Source organism: Mobula hypostoma, chromosome 4 (genome assembly GCF_963921235.1).
Source record: "Mobula hypostoma chromosome 4, sMobHyp1.1, whole genome shotgun sequence".
Classification (NCBI taxonomy): Eukaryota; Metazoa; Chordata; class Chondrichthyes; order Myliobatiformes; family Myliobatidae; genus Mobula; species Mobula hypostoma.
The window spans coordinates 70451329-70467546 of record NC_086100.1 but is presented as its reverse complement, the minus strand read 5'-3'; the positions used below and the strand labels follow the sequence as shown (position 1 = coordinate 70467546).

General features: G+C 37.1%; 1 protein-coding gene across 2 annotated transcripts in view; it reads right to left on the bottom strand.

Moving 5' to 3' along the window:
* Positions 1 to 2930: 2930 nt before the first annotated feature.
* Positions 2931 to 16218, bottom strand: part of LOC134345375 (calcium-binding protein 39) — an 82092-nt gene continuing 68804 nt past the window's right edge. For both annotated transcript variants that reach the window (XM_063045928.1, XM_063045929.1), the window contains 5 exons: positions 14392 to 14560; positions 14065 to 14124; positions 12775 to 12840; positions 11399 to 11542; positions 2931 to 7228 (listed from right to left, as the gene is read on the bottom strand). In XM_063045928.1, coding sequence (XP_062901998.1) covers positions 7040 to 7228; positions 11399 to 11542; positions 12775 to 12840; positions 14065 to 14124; positions 14392 to 14560 — 628 coding nt within the window. In that variant the 3' untranslated portion in view covers positions 2931 to 7039. The remainder of the gene's footprint in view (positions 7229 to 11398; positions 11543 to 12774; positions 12841 to 14064; positions 14125 to 14391; positions 14561 to 16218) is intronic.

Below are 16218 nucleotides of genomic sequence, written 5' to 3'. Positions count from 1 at the left end.
TAATGAGTTGCAGGTGATCCATCTCAGCTCCTGCCCAAGATCTTTGCCATCACGGAAGCCAGTTTCAGCCAATTTGATTCACTGCATCTGACAGCACAAAATATCACAAAAGGCTAAGAGACAAGACAACATCTCAGCAGTAGTAACAATGATGTGCATTCCAAATATAACTGCATCACTAAGTTCCAGAAAACAACAATGTAGAAAAATGGCCAGGTATGTTTGGTCCACTAAATGAAAGGACAAATTCAAGCTGGTGTATTACCCTCACTAAATATATACATCTTTAACGAAGTAATGCAAGGTGTCATTGATAATGCCAATTGTAATGCTTAGTTTGAATTATGTAAGGGCTACTCAGCTCCTGATGTTTTTACTGCTTTGTCCTAAATATAACTGAACTATTGTTCAGAGGTGAGCTGAGAATGACAGCTCCTGATTCACAATTGCTAGATGTGCTGTTTTGAAGCCAGAATCAGAATCACTGGCAAATGTCCTGAAATTTGACTTTGTGGCAGCAGCACAATGCAATACATAATAAAAAGAAAAGAAAATGTGAATTACAGTAAATATATATATTTAAATAGGTAGCCTAAAAGGAAATTAATGTCCAAAAAAGTGATAACATTTCATTTGGTGTGATACCTTGTTCAAAAGAAAATGATTGTTTATTAGTCAGTTATCCCAGTCCCAGGATTCAAAACGCTGCTCCTAGTTCAAGATATCTAATGACGCTCTCAAGAGTAATTGCAGATGGACAATTAAATTGTTGGATCAGCCTGTGAAGTCCACAACAATGAATGAACAATAATAACATACCATAGTAATTCATGCGGACAGTGTCCTATTTTCAGCTGTTGCATCAATGACCTTCCATCATAAAGCCAGAAGTAAGATTGCTCACTATAAGTACTTCTATTGATAACTTTTCAGCAAGTAAACCAATCCACACCTCCATGCCTAGGCAGCATTCAGACATAGGCTGTTACACAGAAGGTAAGATTTGCACTACAAAATGGAAGTAGTCACTATCTCCAACAAAAGAGTCTCTGACCATATCTATTCTGTATTCAATTGTTATTATTAGTGTTGTTGAAGATCTACCAACCAAACCCTGGAGATCATCAGTGGTCAGAAATTTAAAAATCTGAGTCCCTTAAGTACTATGACTGCAGAAACAGGCCAGAGACTGAATAATTTTGCAAAAAGTAACTCACCTCTTGATACACCAAAATATTTCCATTGTCTTTGTGAATACCAGTGGCCTTGATGATTACAGGTCAAATAACACAAACAAAGCTCAAAACCATGCAGGACAAAGCAGATCGCTTGATTAGAACTCCATCCACCACCCTAAAAACTTTCCTCCATTCCTGGCATACTATGGTTACAACATATACCATCTACAAAATGCACAAGATATTCTTGCCTTGACTACTTCAACAGCACTTCCTCAATCCTGATCTTTAACAGAAGGGTAAGGTATCATATACATGGGAACTACCGCATCAGCAAGTTCCTTCCAAGTGGCACACCAAATAGTCTTGAGAATGTGCTCTGCTTCCATGCTGGATTATTCTGTTTAGACTTACACAAATTGTGGGAGGACCCTCACTGAAGCAGTTCAACATGATGGCTCATCCCCACCACTTGAGTGGTTAGAAGATGACCTTGCCAGTTGTACTCACATCTCAATGATTTTTAAAAATGTGACATGCATTATTGTTTCCTATGATCAGAGAGGTGCTACAGTTGTGCAAGTAATGCCACAGAACAGGAAACCTGGTGTTAATCAAAACTGACCACCATGGACTGAGCCAAAACAGATTTAGTGAATCTGATATTTGTTTATCTTCTTAAGCAGCCCCTTGGGATTAAGAATGATTTGCTTCCTTTTCAGTTCCATAGTGCCTAAGATTACTGAGTCGATGTGGGAACTGCAGATGGACCAGGAGGTGCCCAAAGGATTGGGTAGTTTGTAAGGTGCACTCTGTTGCCCTTTGAACCATTTGGAAATTCAAAGTAGGTGTGTACAGATTTCACATTATTGAGACAATGGGTCAAATTGTCCTGGAAATAGAGATTGATAATTAAAAGCCTTCTATTAATGCGCAGTAGGCTTAAGGGAAGGTATTGCCAAAACTCAGTCATTTTGCAGCAGTGTTCTGTTCCAAGAAAGGTCATCTACCCAAAGTAAATTATACGAGGTATTTATCTATCTTAACAACACCCCTGACTAACACACTCACCTATTTCGTAAAGCACCAAGAGTTAGTCATGTTGCAGTAAGTCTGGAGTCACTCAGAGGACACACCAGGTAAGGTTTTCTATTACCATCCAGATAATGCCTGTTATCTGCTGAGTTTCCCCAATTTTCTGTGTTGTGAAATGACTTAAGATTGGTAGATTTCCTTCCCATGTAAATAGAATTTTTTTTGAGAATTTCATTTACAATTATTGTTGTTTATTTAATCTAGATTTAATTATTCTTACTGAAATTCAGTTATGCCAGAGAGAAACTTGCTGTGAAATCTATTTTAAAACCAGATAATTCCAGGAAATTTTATTTTGTTGGCTATTTATAAAATGTGACAGAAAGTGTAAAGTGTAGAAGCTGGATAAGAGTTTTAATTAATTTTTAACTAAAACTATCACAGCACCATGGTGAGTTTCAATAAAACTAGTGGTCCAAACAGAGTTAAAAGATAACACCATCACAGAACAGTGTGAAGAAATAAATAACATTTGTAGGAAAAGTTATGATTAATTATATGAAATTAGAAGAAATTTAACCCTTTATTTTAAGAAAGGACCAGAGAAGAGAAATGAGGCAAGACAGACATGATTGATGCAGAATTCAGTCCTTTTTCTCAAACGATTTTAATTCTTAATTCCTTGAAAACAAATCCAGAAAAATGAATTGGCAAATGTTGTGGAGTAAAGTAAATGACCAATGTCAACATCATTTTAGTTTACGATAAAGCAAGTCCTTGAATAGTTAACATTATTTTGATACAAGGATCTCTCAATAATAAATGGATTTGCAAACTCGCAAATGGAATTGCAGTTATGCAGGATGAAGTAATTAAACAAGATGGAAAGAATACAAATCCAAGAACAAAATAAAAACATAAGACCAAAAGAAAATAAAGTCAACATATATTTACTATATATTATGAGGACAGTTGAATTATACAATGAAAATAAGAACCATATTAAGCTAAAAAGATTTTTAACAGAGGTATTTTAATGGTCCGACAACAAGTCCTCCCCTGGCCAACAGAAAACAAATGTTCTGGAGAAGTAGTAATGTGGCCACTGCATCTCAGGAAGGATGTGATATCCTGAGAGGGTGTGCAAAGGATATTTATGGGGATAAAGTGCAGGGGTTTACATTAGAATTTGCAAGTGATATGAAAATTGGTGAAATTGCAGATGGGAGGCAGGTTATCAAAAGATTCAGGAGGGTATAGACCAGTTGAAAATGGGTGGAACAACTGGCAGATGGTGTTTAACCTGGATAGCCTGTGTTCAGCCCATTACCTTCCAAGCATTTCCACTCCATGTACTATCTATCCAAAAGTCTATTAAATATTGCAATTGTACCTGTCACAACTGTTTCATCATTCCAGTTACTCACTACCCTCTATGTAGTAAGAGTCTTGTGGAAAAGACTATGGACCATTCTCCTAACTGATAACTCTCAGGATACTCATTCACCTGCACTCCAGGGAATAAAGATCCAGTGTGCCCAGCCTCTCACTATAAAAACACAGACTCTCTAGACCAGGAAGCATCCTCATAAATCTCTCTTGTACCCTCTCCACCTTGATAATGTGTTTCCCATAACAGGAAGGACCAAAATTGTACGCAATACTTCAGTGCAGCCTCATTGATAACTTGTGTAACTGCAAGAAAGTGTCCTTACTCCTAACCTCCAGGTCCAGAATGAAGGTCACATGCTAAGTGCCTTCCTCACTATCCTCACTATGTTGAGCCAAAGCAATTGACCAAAGAAGGGAGGCAATCTTTATTCAGCTGAAGGAAATTGACTGTTTGCAAGAGGCACAAAATTGAGAGAAATATTAGATATGCAAAACTGTTGAATACCAGTTTCAACATTCAAAATTATACTTTGCACATGACAATTACATTTTCCACAAACAAATCTGCTGTAAAGGTGTAAAATCAAAACACTGAAACATTGCGTGTTTAATCAAAATTTATTTGTATCCTTAGGGCGTGATGTTTTGATGTTAAACAATGGTTTCTAATGAGACAGGACATGTTTAGAAAGATTTACTATTGTAAATCAGTTCTAATTGTTCAAAAATTGTGCTCACATCCTGCAGAAATATCTTTGGAGGGTAAAGTTTCACAAATACTTGAAGATTCCAGCGCAACAGCTTGATATAATTGATAATTTCAGCATTATTCCAATATACATATGGCTAACCTGCATCGGCTTATGAATGCTTTAACCAGACTCATGCTATCTTAAGTGTGCATATATTTAGCATCATTCTAAAGTGAATTCATGCTTTCATTTACAACCCAATTGTGATATGGACTGCACAGCAAGTTATTACTCATTAATGCCTGGCTTCCAATTCTTAACAATGACAGACTTGCAAAATAGCTAGTAAAGTAAATGCTTTCCATTGAGTTATTATATGCAGCCATCAAATAACAAATAATCCCTATGGATATTTCTATTAACATAAAAAGTTTCCAAATACGTTGATTGATGGCTGTACACATAACTTTAAAAAGTCTGTACCTGTGAATTGAGGTGTATACGCAACACTGAAAGCAATCTTAAGTGTCCAGGAGTAAACTATAATCAATATTACAACCAAGTTTCAGGCAAGGCGTAAATTAACTCCTCCCAACCACTGACAAAACATGCATTATATCCATCTTGAAATTGAAGTATCAAAAGTGTAAGTATTAAATGGACAATCAAATAATCTAGTTCTGCCAGTAACTCCACAGGAATTTAAAATATTGACTAATTGTGTTATGGCTAAATTCACATTAGTGACTTCAAATACAATATTTCTAGTATCAGTAGTACATGATCACTCGGTCTATCATGAAATTGTCATGAGGTGGAAAAGAATAGACAAATTCATGGTAGTTTTGGAAACGTTTTAAAACTAGTTTTTGGCATGATCAGTTTATATTGGCTTTAGATTAGGTATGCAACATTCATTAAATATCCATTTCAGTACATCCCAACAGAAAACATTGTAGCAAGGATGTTTGTAAAATCGCACCAACTTCTTTCAGGTATCTTCTTCAACTTCCAAGCTTATAAAAGTGGAAAACCTGTTGCCCTGGAATCTAAAAGCCAACACACATTTCAATACAAGGGCTGAGAGTTTAAAACTGGTATGGAAAGAAAAATTTGATTTTACAACCTTATTTGGTGAGCTTTTATTAAGGACAAACAAGCAAAGAACTTTTCTGCAGGATTATTTAGCCAATTTTAAATAAGGTCCCAATTTCAGTATCTGGATATGTAGGGTTCACTGCTAGTGAAGATAAATCCAGTTTTATTTTTTTGCAAGGTGTGGGTGAAGTGTGGTTGCATCCAGTTTATACGATAGCTTATCCTGATCACGGCAGCTCTTTAGCAGATAGCTTAAGTATGGAAATTTTTTTTTTGAGTGCTGTTCTACTACAAATATTAAATCAGCAATTTCATGGGATCAGCAGAAATATTCAAATTACATACCAGCATTCATATGCAAAACTCAATATTAAGTAAATAGTTAGACTAATACAATAACATTCCTCCACTGTACAAAATTATTTTTAGAACTGAGCAGTCTACGAGTTATGTACAAGGAACTGGCAAATCCCTCCAATGAAGTGCAGAGTTGCAATGCTAACTCCGAAACAGAAAATAGTTCTAATTAAAATTAACATGGCTAAAACATGTTTGAATGCATCTATTGTCAATTTTTGAAAATCAAATTGCCTGCAAAAATCTATAAACTAATGAAATGTGTATGTACATTATTCTCCCTGTAAGAACAACTCTTATCCAACAAATTAATTCTCCTTAAAAGTTGAATACATTCAGGGAGACAATCACATCCCAGGATGGGCTGGAATGGGGTTGGAAGGGAGGAATACTTTTCAGATCTACAGTTCTTTGCCAGGATTATGAATTGTTTACAACTATGGAAAGAAATCCTGCTGGCAAACACTACATTCTGTAATCTGTGTATGCGGCATTAGGGTGGGGGCGTTGGAGGGCGGTAGTAGTATTTCATGGATCAATTTCTTCACCAATAAATTCCCTGGTTTAAAAGTGTTCTTGGTGGAACACACTATTCACTAGGAAAGCACCAGGAAAATATCTGTGCCACAATTCTGTGAGCCAGATTGCCCTATGGCCATCACACACTACATTGCATCCCAGAAAGTTATTTATGAATTAAATTCGCTCCTCAACCCACAATAGGTTTGAGTTCACTTTAAATCATTGTGAGCAAATGCTATTAAATGATTTCAGAAAACAGATCATAGAAAAATGTTCCCAACTAAATTAAATCACAAGTAATTCACCAAGTTCAAAAAGAAAAATAAACAGCATGGATATCCAACACTAACTCTTATGACTGTGGCGTGGGACCTTAACTGTTAGTACAGATCAAATCCTTCAGAAATTTACACAGTTGCCTAATGGATTAAAAACTAGGCATACATTCTTGGTTTTACTGTTGTTAACCTTTATCAACCATTCTAATTTCCTAACTTCTAACAAACTAAATTCCCCTTCACCAACACTTAACCATAAGACAGTGCGTCTGTATCATTTCAATGACAAGAAACTCCAGAGAAAGTCCATGTTGTGCTCTAATGCGCAGGAAAGCAGCAGCTAAAATTCATCTTTGACTTCAAAACAAAAAAAAACAAAAACCGTTCACTGGACAGCAGATTAGCAGTAATCCTTAAGAATCGAATAAGGGTGCTTGATGTTCAGTTATAGACAGCAGTTGCTTAAGTTCTGTTTCATAACATTGCTTTAAGATTCCTGGGGTGCCGGTCTCTTTAGATCTCGGATCTGTTTGACCAAGTAAGTCTTCTCATCATTGAATTGTTCATCTTCGGTCCTGTCATTCTGGAACTTGCTGAGAAACTCAATGAGTTTAGTCTGGTTTTTCAGCAAGATATCCAGAATAGGCTGAGTCTTATTTGGATTGGCCACAAACACCTAAAGAGAACAAATTAGATCTTTGAATTAAAACATTTTTTTAAAGAAATTACTGAATATATTTATCTACTAACCTTACTTCAACCAATCAGGTATTGACACACTATTAATCTCATCTGCTTTTTTAGTTTGCAAACAAGTACTGATAACCAAACCAAATTTCTTATTCAATAGCATTGGGAGTTCAAGGGCTTAATCATTCTTTGCCAACGGAATAATTAAACGAGAAGTTGATGATTGATACCATTCAGTTAATGTGCAATTTTTGTCTATATTTAAACAAATACATGGTATACATTGGCTCTTACATCAAAATGTGCCTGTGTGAAACAGGGTAGAATGCTGGTTTTGTGTAATATCATATTTTACTACCTACTGCAACAGGCAGAGTACAATATTGGATGGAGAGTGAAAAGGTAATCCACTTGCATTCATTGCTTGGTTCAGTGGAAAGACTGCAGTTGCACTTCATTCGGCTTTGCTGTCATACACCAAGGAAGATATATAGGGCAAGATGTCCACAGCAGTGTTTACCTCAACTTAAGCTTGGCAGAATCTGATACACATGCTCTAAACCCAAATCTGCCAACCACAAGCAGTGCTCTTAACATTTTAATCCACTAAATCAATCCAATAAGTTGACCTGAACTGTAGCAGTGATGAGCCCTCAGCAAGAAAAGCATTTAATTCCCAGTGGACTAAAAATAACCAAGTTCTGTCCATTAATGCCAGGAAAATTCAAGATGATTGCACTGAACTTTTCAAGCAGGCTACAACCTGGCATGAAAGCTTGAAGAACTTGACAGTACAAGCACAGGCTCCTCTCTGAACCCCTACAATGTGGTAATGTCACCAGAAGTTTACATATCAGCAAATAGAGAACAAGATGTCAGCTTCTGTTCCCAACACACTTTTGGAGTAGTAAATATCAGAACTGTCACCACTGTGAAACCCATGCACCACGCTGATAATGTCAATTCTCTATCCCTAAGCATCTTTGCTGTGATAATCAAACAGGTCTTTAACAGGTGAACAAAGGAAGTATGCAGCAAACTGCAATGGGCGTGTATTTTAAAGCAAGGAGGGTTGAGGACAAAATCTGGCACCGTGCAGGATAAGTTCATAGCCTGCACAAAGTCAAAGAGCGGGCCATAATTAAAGTTAACAGATTGTGTTGGAACTGCAGATAAGTGTTGACAGCACAGAGCCCGAGAAATATGTGCCAGTATCCAAAGGCTCCAGGGTTAAGCAGTAAAGATACAAAGTGTAGAGGGCATAATGGCTTTCAGAAGTTTGTAGTATTATTACATAGCACAATCTGTAATTCACATAACCTGCCAATTTTTTTTTGTAGTCTGTGTTTTTTTTGCTGTGTTTCAATGGTTTTAATAATTACTGGTCTAAGCCTCAACTACTATTACCATCAAGATGGGTTTAGACCAGGACATAACCAAACTACCAAGCCCAGTCAGTGGATTTAAAAAAAAGCCACAAAATCCAGAGACTCGGAAACAGTAACCTGTATGTATTATTCATTCCCAAACCAAGAGTTAAATTCAGCAATGTTAAATGATTACCATCAATTTCAAGCTACTCACTTTAACGCGAAATCTAAAGATGTGTTTTTGATTTAAACAAAAGAGATTATGGGGAACTGGCATTTTCCCTCAAATCCAGATGATTTGACTCAAACTTAAACATAAGAAAAAGGAGTTGGCCATCTGTCCCTTGAGCCTGCTCCACCATTCAATAAGATCATGGCTGATCTGGTCATGGACTCATCTCCACCTACCTGCCTTTTCCCCACAACCCTTAATGTGACAACCCTATGTAACAACTGATCCAACCTTGACTTAAATATATTTACTGAGGTAGCCTCCACTGCTTCATTGGGCAGAGATTTCTACAAATTCACCACTCTTTGGAAAAAGCAGTTCCTCATCTCTGTCCTAAATTAACTCCCCCAAATCTTGAGGCTATGTACCCTAGTTCTAGTCTCACCTACCAGTTGAAACAACTTTCCTGCCTCTATCTTATCTCTTTCATAATTTTATATGTTTCTATAAGATCTCCTCCCATCCTTCTGAATTCCAGCGAGTACAGTCCCAGCTGACTCAATCTCTCCTCACAGTCTAACCCCCTCACCTCTGGAATCAACCCGGTGAACCTTCTCTGCACCATCTCCAGAGCCAGTACAGGCTTCTTCAAGTAAGGAGACCAGAACTGCACGCAAGTACTCCAAATGTGGACTCACCAGTACCCTGTAGAGTTGTAGCATAACCTCCCTGCTCTTAAATTCAATCCCTCTAGCAATGAAGGGCAACATTTCATTTGCCTTCTTGATAGCCTGCTGTACCTGCAAACCAACCTTTTGTGATTCATGCACAAGCGATCCTAAATCCTTCTGCACAGAAGCATGCTACAATCGTTTACCATTTAAATAATCCAATCTTTCATTTTTCCTTCCAAAGTGGATGATTTCAGATTTACCAACATTGTACTCCATCTGCCAGACCCTTGCCCATGTACTTAACCTATCTATCTCTCTCTGCACACTCTCCATATTCTCTGCACAATTTGCTTTTCCACTCAATTTAGTGTCATCAGCAAACTTAGATACACTACGTTCTGTCCCCTCTTCTAGATCGTTAATGTATATAGTGAATAGTTGCAGGCCCAGCACCAACCCCTGTGGCACACCGCTCACCACTGATTGTCAACCAGAGAAACACTCATGTATCCCAACTGTTTTCTACAGGTTAACCAATCCTCTATCCATGGTAATACATCACCCCCAACTCAATGCATCCTTATCTGATGGATAAGTCTTATGTTGCACCTCATCGAACACTTTCTGGAAATCCAGTAAATAACGTCATCTGTTCTCCTCTATCCACTGCACTCGTTATATTTTCAAAGAACTCCAGTAACCTTGTCAAATAGGACCTGCCTTGGCTGAATCCATGCTGCATCTGCCTCATGGTTCCATTTCTTTCCAGATGCCTCGCTATTTCTTCTTTAATAATAGCTTCAAGCATTTTCCCAACTACAGATGTTAAACTAACTAGCCTATAGTTGCCTGCCTTTTGCCTACATCCTTTTTTGAACAGTGGCATGACATTCGCCTTCTTCCAATCCGCCGGGACCCGTCCAGAGAATTTTGGTAGATTATCACCAAAGCCTCAACGATAACCTCTGCCATTTCTTTCAGTACCCTGGAATGCATTCCATCAGGACTAGGGGACTTGTCTACCTTTAGCCCACAAATTTACTCAGCACTACCTCTTTAGTGATGGCTATTGTATTGAGGTCCTCACCTCCCATCGCAACCACATCATCTCTCTTTGGCATGTTAAACATGTCTTCCATGTTCTTACGTTCATGAAATATGGTCTAATAACTGCACATACTTTCATATATTCTGGCCCGTCCACAAAGAATTTCATTAGCCATTTAGATTTTTTTCCTGCACGTCTACATGGCATTTTAATAATATTAAGTACATAGACTTTCAAATATTTTGGACCTCCATTGGTTCTTGCTCTGACCACCTGAATATTCTATCCTTTAAGGTCCAAAGAAATTTCACATCAATCGAAACAAATTATTTTCCAGGTGTTTAATCAATCCTTTGAAAACTCAGCAAGAATAAATGTACCCATTTATTAAAACATGTGATAGTTCAGAGGCTAAAATCTCAATCCTGAATACAAATTAAAGCTGGTTTATTTGAAAGTTTGCCTTGTGTCACACTGCATCTTAAAAGCTAAACACCTCTCAAATTGCTACTGCAATGTTGATACGTTGAGTACCCAATATATGTACAAGTAGCAATAACCAAGTAACAATATCTATTATAGTACTGCAAATTGAAGAGCAGTGCTTGATCAGTAAATCAATGAACATGCCTATTTGTTCTATAGGATTTTTAATTGCCATGTAATCAGTTAGACAAATTCTTGGTTTACTATCTGCTCAACACTGACAAATACCAACACGTTAAAGTGTCAGTTTACATTGTGCATAACTCCAACTGAGACTTTTGCTCACGACTTTTGAGACTTGAGTCAAGAGCCAGGACAATACTGACACATGGCCAAGATATAACTATGTTTTCAGCTTTACAATTGAGTACTCCAGTCCCGAAGATAAATGATTGTATAATCTTACTTTAAACACATGGAAGGCCTCAAACTGAATGTTGCGGCTTTTGTCACGCAGAAGATTCATCATCAACTTCAAGTTCTCTGGTTTGCTGATATATTTTGTCATAATGGTGAAATTATGTCTATCCAGTAAAAGTTCTCCAAGTAACTACAAAAAAGCAGATAGCCATTCAAAAAAGACTAAATTGACATAATTAAGCCTCTTAGGAATTACATTAACGGCAAATCAATGAAAGTTCAAATTAAGTACTGCAAGCAGTGCACAATATCACATCTGGAATTTTATTTAGTTTCTCAAATGGGAATTTCACCTAAAGAGAGCAAGAATATTTGAATTGGACAAATCTTGATTGTTACTCTTGTTATGATATTATAAATCACACAATTTTGCTGTATTTATCAGATTTACTTGCCACAGGCAAAACCAACATTTATTTCTCATTTGAATGTGATGGTAAGCATCTTCTCAAACTACTACAGTTATTCATAAAAGTGAAAGTGTTTTACCATTGTACAGACTTAGTAATAAACACAAAAAGTCTTGGTGACTTGAAACAGGTCATTCACCACAGAACAACCTTTTATGTGTTCAACACTGATGCTGAAGGATTTGATGATAATGCCACCCAGCATCCATTTCAAGTTGCCAGGTGCAAATGTACCTGCATCTTTTCAATCGATGTCCAACTATGCTCCAGATATTATGGTAAAATGGCTTCAAGTTACCAATCAGATACAGCACTGTGAACACCCTCATTTTGATCTTATAATAGAGGGTAGGTCACTGAGGCCAAATACTATTGTGCTTAGGGACACTATTAATAACTTCCGCAGCTATAATCTTGAGGTGTGCAATTATGAACAAGCAGCATTTACTTACAGGGTTTTCCTGCCATGATTTTGACTTCCACGGAATTTTTTTGCCACTTGTTATTTTTGTGGAGTAAAGGATTAATTGACAGGACAAATTGTACATAATTAGTTCATATCTATTGCATTCAAATAGCACTAAAGGATATTAAACCCTAAGATACAGCCGTCCAGATGACAAATAAGACTAAGTTTCTGTTTTCTTTTGTATCATTTGAGTTTTAGGACAAAGAATTCAATATAACCCTGTGGTCAAGGAAAATACTGGCAGTGAACTTCTGGTTTTCACATATATGCAGTATACAATAGCTATCACACATATCAAAGCAATTACATAAACAAAGATTTTCAATGTCTGTAACCTTGCACTATATGCAATTACACCGAGATATCTGTAACGATACTTGGGATAGTTTGACTTTTCAGCCATCTTTGCAACAGCATTTTACTCTTGCTGAATTAAAGTCATTTTTCATTCTAAACTTTTGCTCAAATGGCAAAATGCCTTACCTTTAGTGACTGTCTTTTTGTGACATAGTTTTCTGAATGGAGCAACTTCTCATATTCGCTAAAGAACTGCAATAAATTAAAGGTGATTTACCTTGTTGAATATCATGACTTCTAATATTAAGCTATTAAAAAACTATTTGCTCTTAAAGTAGCACATATTTGCAAAACTACACAAGTTTTAAGACGAAATAGTAAACCAGTAGATTTTCACCAAGCTGAGTGCCGACTCCGCAAGGCAGATAGATAGATGCAAAGAATTATCACTAGAGGGCACTCCTGACAAGTCACACCAGCATTAATATACTTGAACTGTGAATCAACTTCCCCCCTCATTATTACAAAACAGCTTTTTTAAATAATCAGCCAGGTGATTGGTACACAGATCTATCATTAGAAAGCTCAATATTTGTCTCACGGGTTTGATTTGCAACATTTTTCAGCACTGTTTTTCATTAGGGTAATTCCACATTGTTCTAATACTTCTCATTCTTTCCCACAGATTATTCACAACTGATCCGTGTCTTTGTATCTACTTTCAAACTACAGCTGCCACAAATAAGCAAAATAAAATCATGAAACACGATTGCCTTCCCATGGAAAGTTATTTAAAGATATGTTACTTTTATATTTATGCATATACATTACAAGTAAATGCAGCATCCTCAGTTTGCCATTTTATTTATTGAACATATGATCTTCTACAATTTTTTGGAAAAAAACTGAAGTTAAAGAATAATGGTTACAATGATTTATAATGAAACGTAAAATGTAATACTTGGAAGACAGCAGATAACATTCACATACCAACACCTAACGTGACATTCACTAGGGCAAATCCTGGCGTAAGAATCAAATGATTTTATGACTTATTGTTAATATTTTATAATGACTCATCTCCTAAATGCAGATGGGCAGCTTAAGGGCAAATTTGTTTTTATTTCCTCCCCACATTAGCTATATGTCAATGCTATGAGCTCTCCAAAAACACAAGCTACATAAAATAGTTAAATGTAACTTTCCATCAATGACTATAAAAAAAGTACAATGCACTTCAAATTCTAATTTGCAAATATAAAACAACTGCAAAATGTGAATACTCTTGCATACCAAGCATTGGATAGAGGAAGATGACCTCTAACTGTTTCTACTCTCTCTCCCCCACATGCTCAATGCTTTAAAAATCAGGCGCTCATAGCTTATCAAAGAATCAAAGGACCCTAAAAATCATTTTAAAGTCAATGCAGTCAAAGTAATCACCATACACACATCAAACAGAATATCTTTACTTACTCGATCATAATACTGTTCCAAGAATTCTGCACTCAGTAGTTTGTGTCGTGTAAGTAAATCCTGAAAATGAAACAGATATAAATGAAAAATTAAATTTCAAAAGAATAAAAACAGGACAAATCTGAAACTATTATAAAGGATCGGCTAAAAATAAATCACTGGAATGTTTTACAAAATCTGGAGATTGTCAATCTTGCTCTTAATTCTCTGCACTTGTGCAAAAGAATAGTATCTCACAGTTTTAATATTCTGCATTAAGTGTTAGAGCTGGCCTGCCAGACCAAAAATACAAAATCATAGTCATCTTAGAAAGAAATTTCTAGCTACCTTGAATGTAGCAAATGCATCTGAAGCAATATCAAATGTTGACATTTCCACATATCTGAAGAAATCATAAAATGGCTCAGTCCATAGTATAATTTTTGCTAATGGTTCATGTCGAATACATTCCCGAAGCATGATGCCACAATTAAGAGCAATTTCTGGTGATTCGTACCTATAAGAAAACAAAATGGGATTTTTCTTTTTGGAGTACACAAAGAATCAGTCATGGACCAATACAACACAGAAACACTGCAATGAGTCAATGCCAACAATAGTCATCCAACTTAATTTCCTGCATATACCTATCCAAGTGTTTCTTAAATGATACTATCGTACTTGCCTCAATTACTTCTTCTGACAGCTTGTTCCATATACTCACAACCCACTGCACAAAGTTCCCTCAATTCCCTTTTAAATCTTTCTGTTCCCTTATATCAATGTCCCATTGTTTTGGACTCCCCTACCCCCATGAAAAGGCCACAACTGTCCATCTTATCTATGCCTCCTGGACTCACAGAAACAGGCCCTTTCAGCCTATTTGGCCCATGCTGAACCATTTAAACTGCCTACTCCCACTGACCTGCACTGGGACAATAGCTCTTCATACCCCTACTATCTTGTTCCACACTCACCGCCCGCTGAGTGAAAACATTTCCCCTCATGTTCTCCTGAAACATAACCCAACACCCTTAACCCATGACCTCCAGCTGTAGTCACACCCAACGTCAGTGGAAAAGCCTGCTCACAGTTACCTTATCAATACCCCTAATAATTTTGAGTTCCTCCAACAAATCTCCCCTCAATCTTCCACCTTCCAAGGAATAAAGTCCTAACCTATTCAATCTTTCCTTACAACTCAGGTCCTCTAGTTCTGGAAACATTCCTGTCAGTTCCCTCTGCACTCTTTCAACCTTCTTTACATCTTTCCTGTAGTAGGTGACCAAAACTGCACAAAATACCCCAAACTAGGCCTCACCAATGTCTTATACAACTTCAACATAACATCCCATCACTTCTACTCAATACTTTGATTTATGAAGCCAATGTGCCAAAAGCTTTCTTTACGACCCTACCTGTGACGCCACTTTCAATGAATTATGGACCTGTATTCACAGATCCCTTCATTCTACCGCACTCCTTAGTCCCCTCGCGTTTACCATGTGAGACCTACTCTGGTTGGTCTTACCGAAGTCCACACTTGTCTGCATCAAATTTTATCTGCCACTTTTAGCCCATTTTCTCAGCTGGTCCAAATCCCTCTGCAAGCTTTGATAGTCTTCCTCACTGTCCACTACACCCCAATCTTGGTGCCATCCGCAAATTTGCTGATCCAGTTAATATTAGCATCAAGATTGTTGATATCGATGACAAACCACTATGGACCTAGCACCGATCCCTGCAGCACTCCACTAATCTCAGGCCATCAGACAGCAGCAACTACCTATTACACTCTCTGGCTTCTCCCACAAAGCCAGTGTGTAATCCAATATACTACCTTACATTAAATGCCAAGCGGCTGAACTTTCTTGATTTAAAACCTCTTAATTAATCATTATGAATCTCCATAATTTTAGACAGTTCTAGGAGGTTGCTCCATATTCTACATGAATAGGAAGGACTTAACCTGGCAACCCCCGCCCCCCCCCATAACCTTGGACCTCTAGTCATGGCAATACCAAATCTTTTCTGCACTCTAACTACATTTTTCCTTTAACAGGAAACTGTGCAGCCTCACCAAATGACTCATACAACCGCAACATAATTTCCAATCTCTATACTCAATGTCTTGACCAGGCCAGCATGCTAAACACTTTCACCACCTTGTCTATC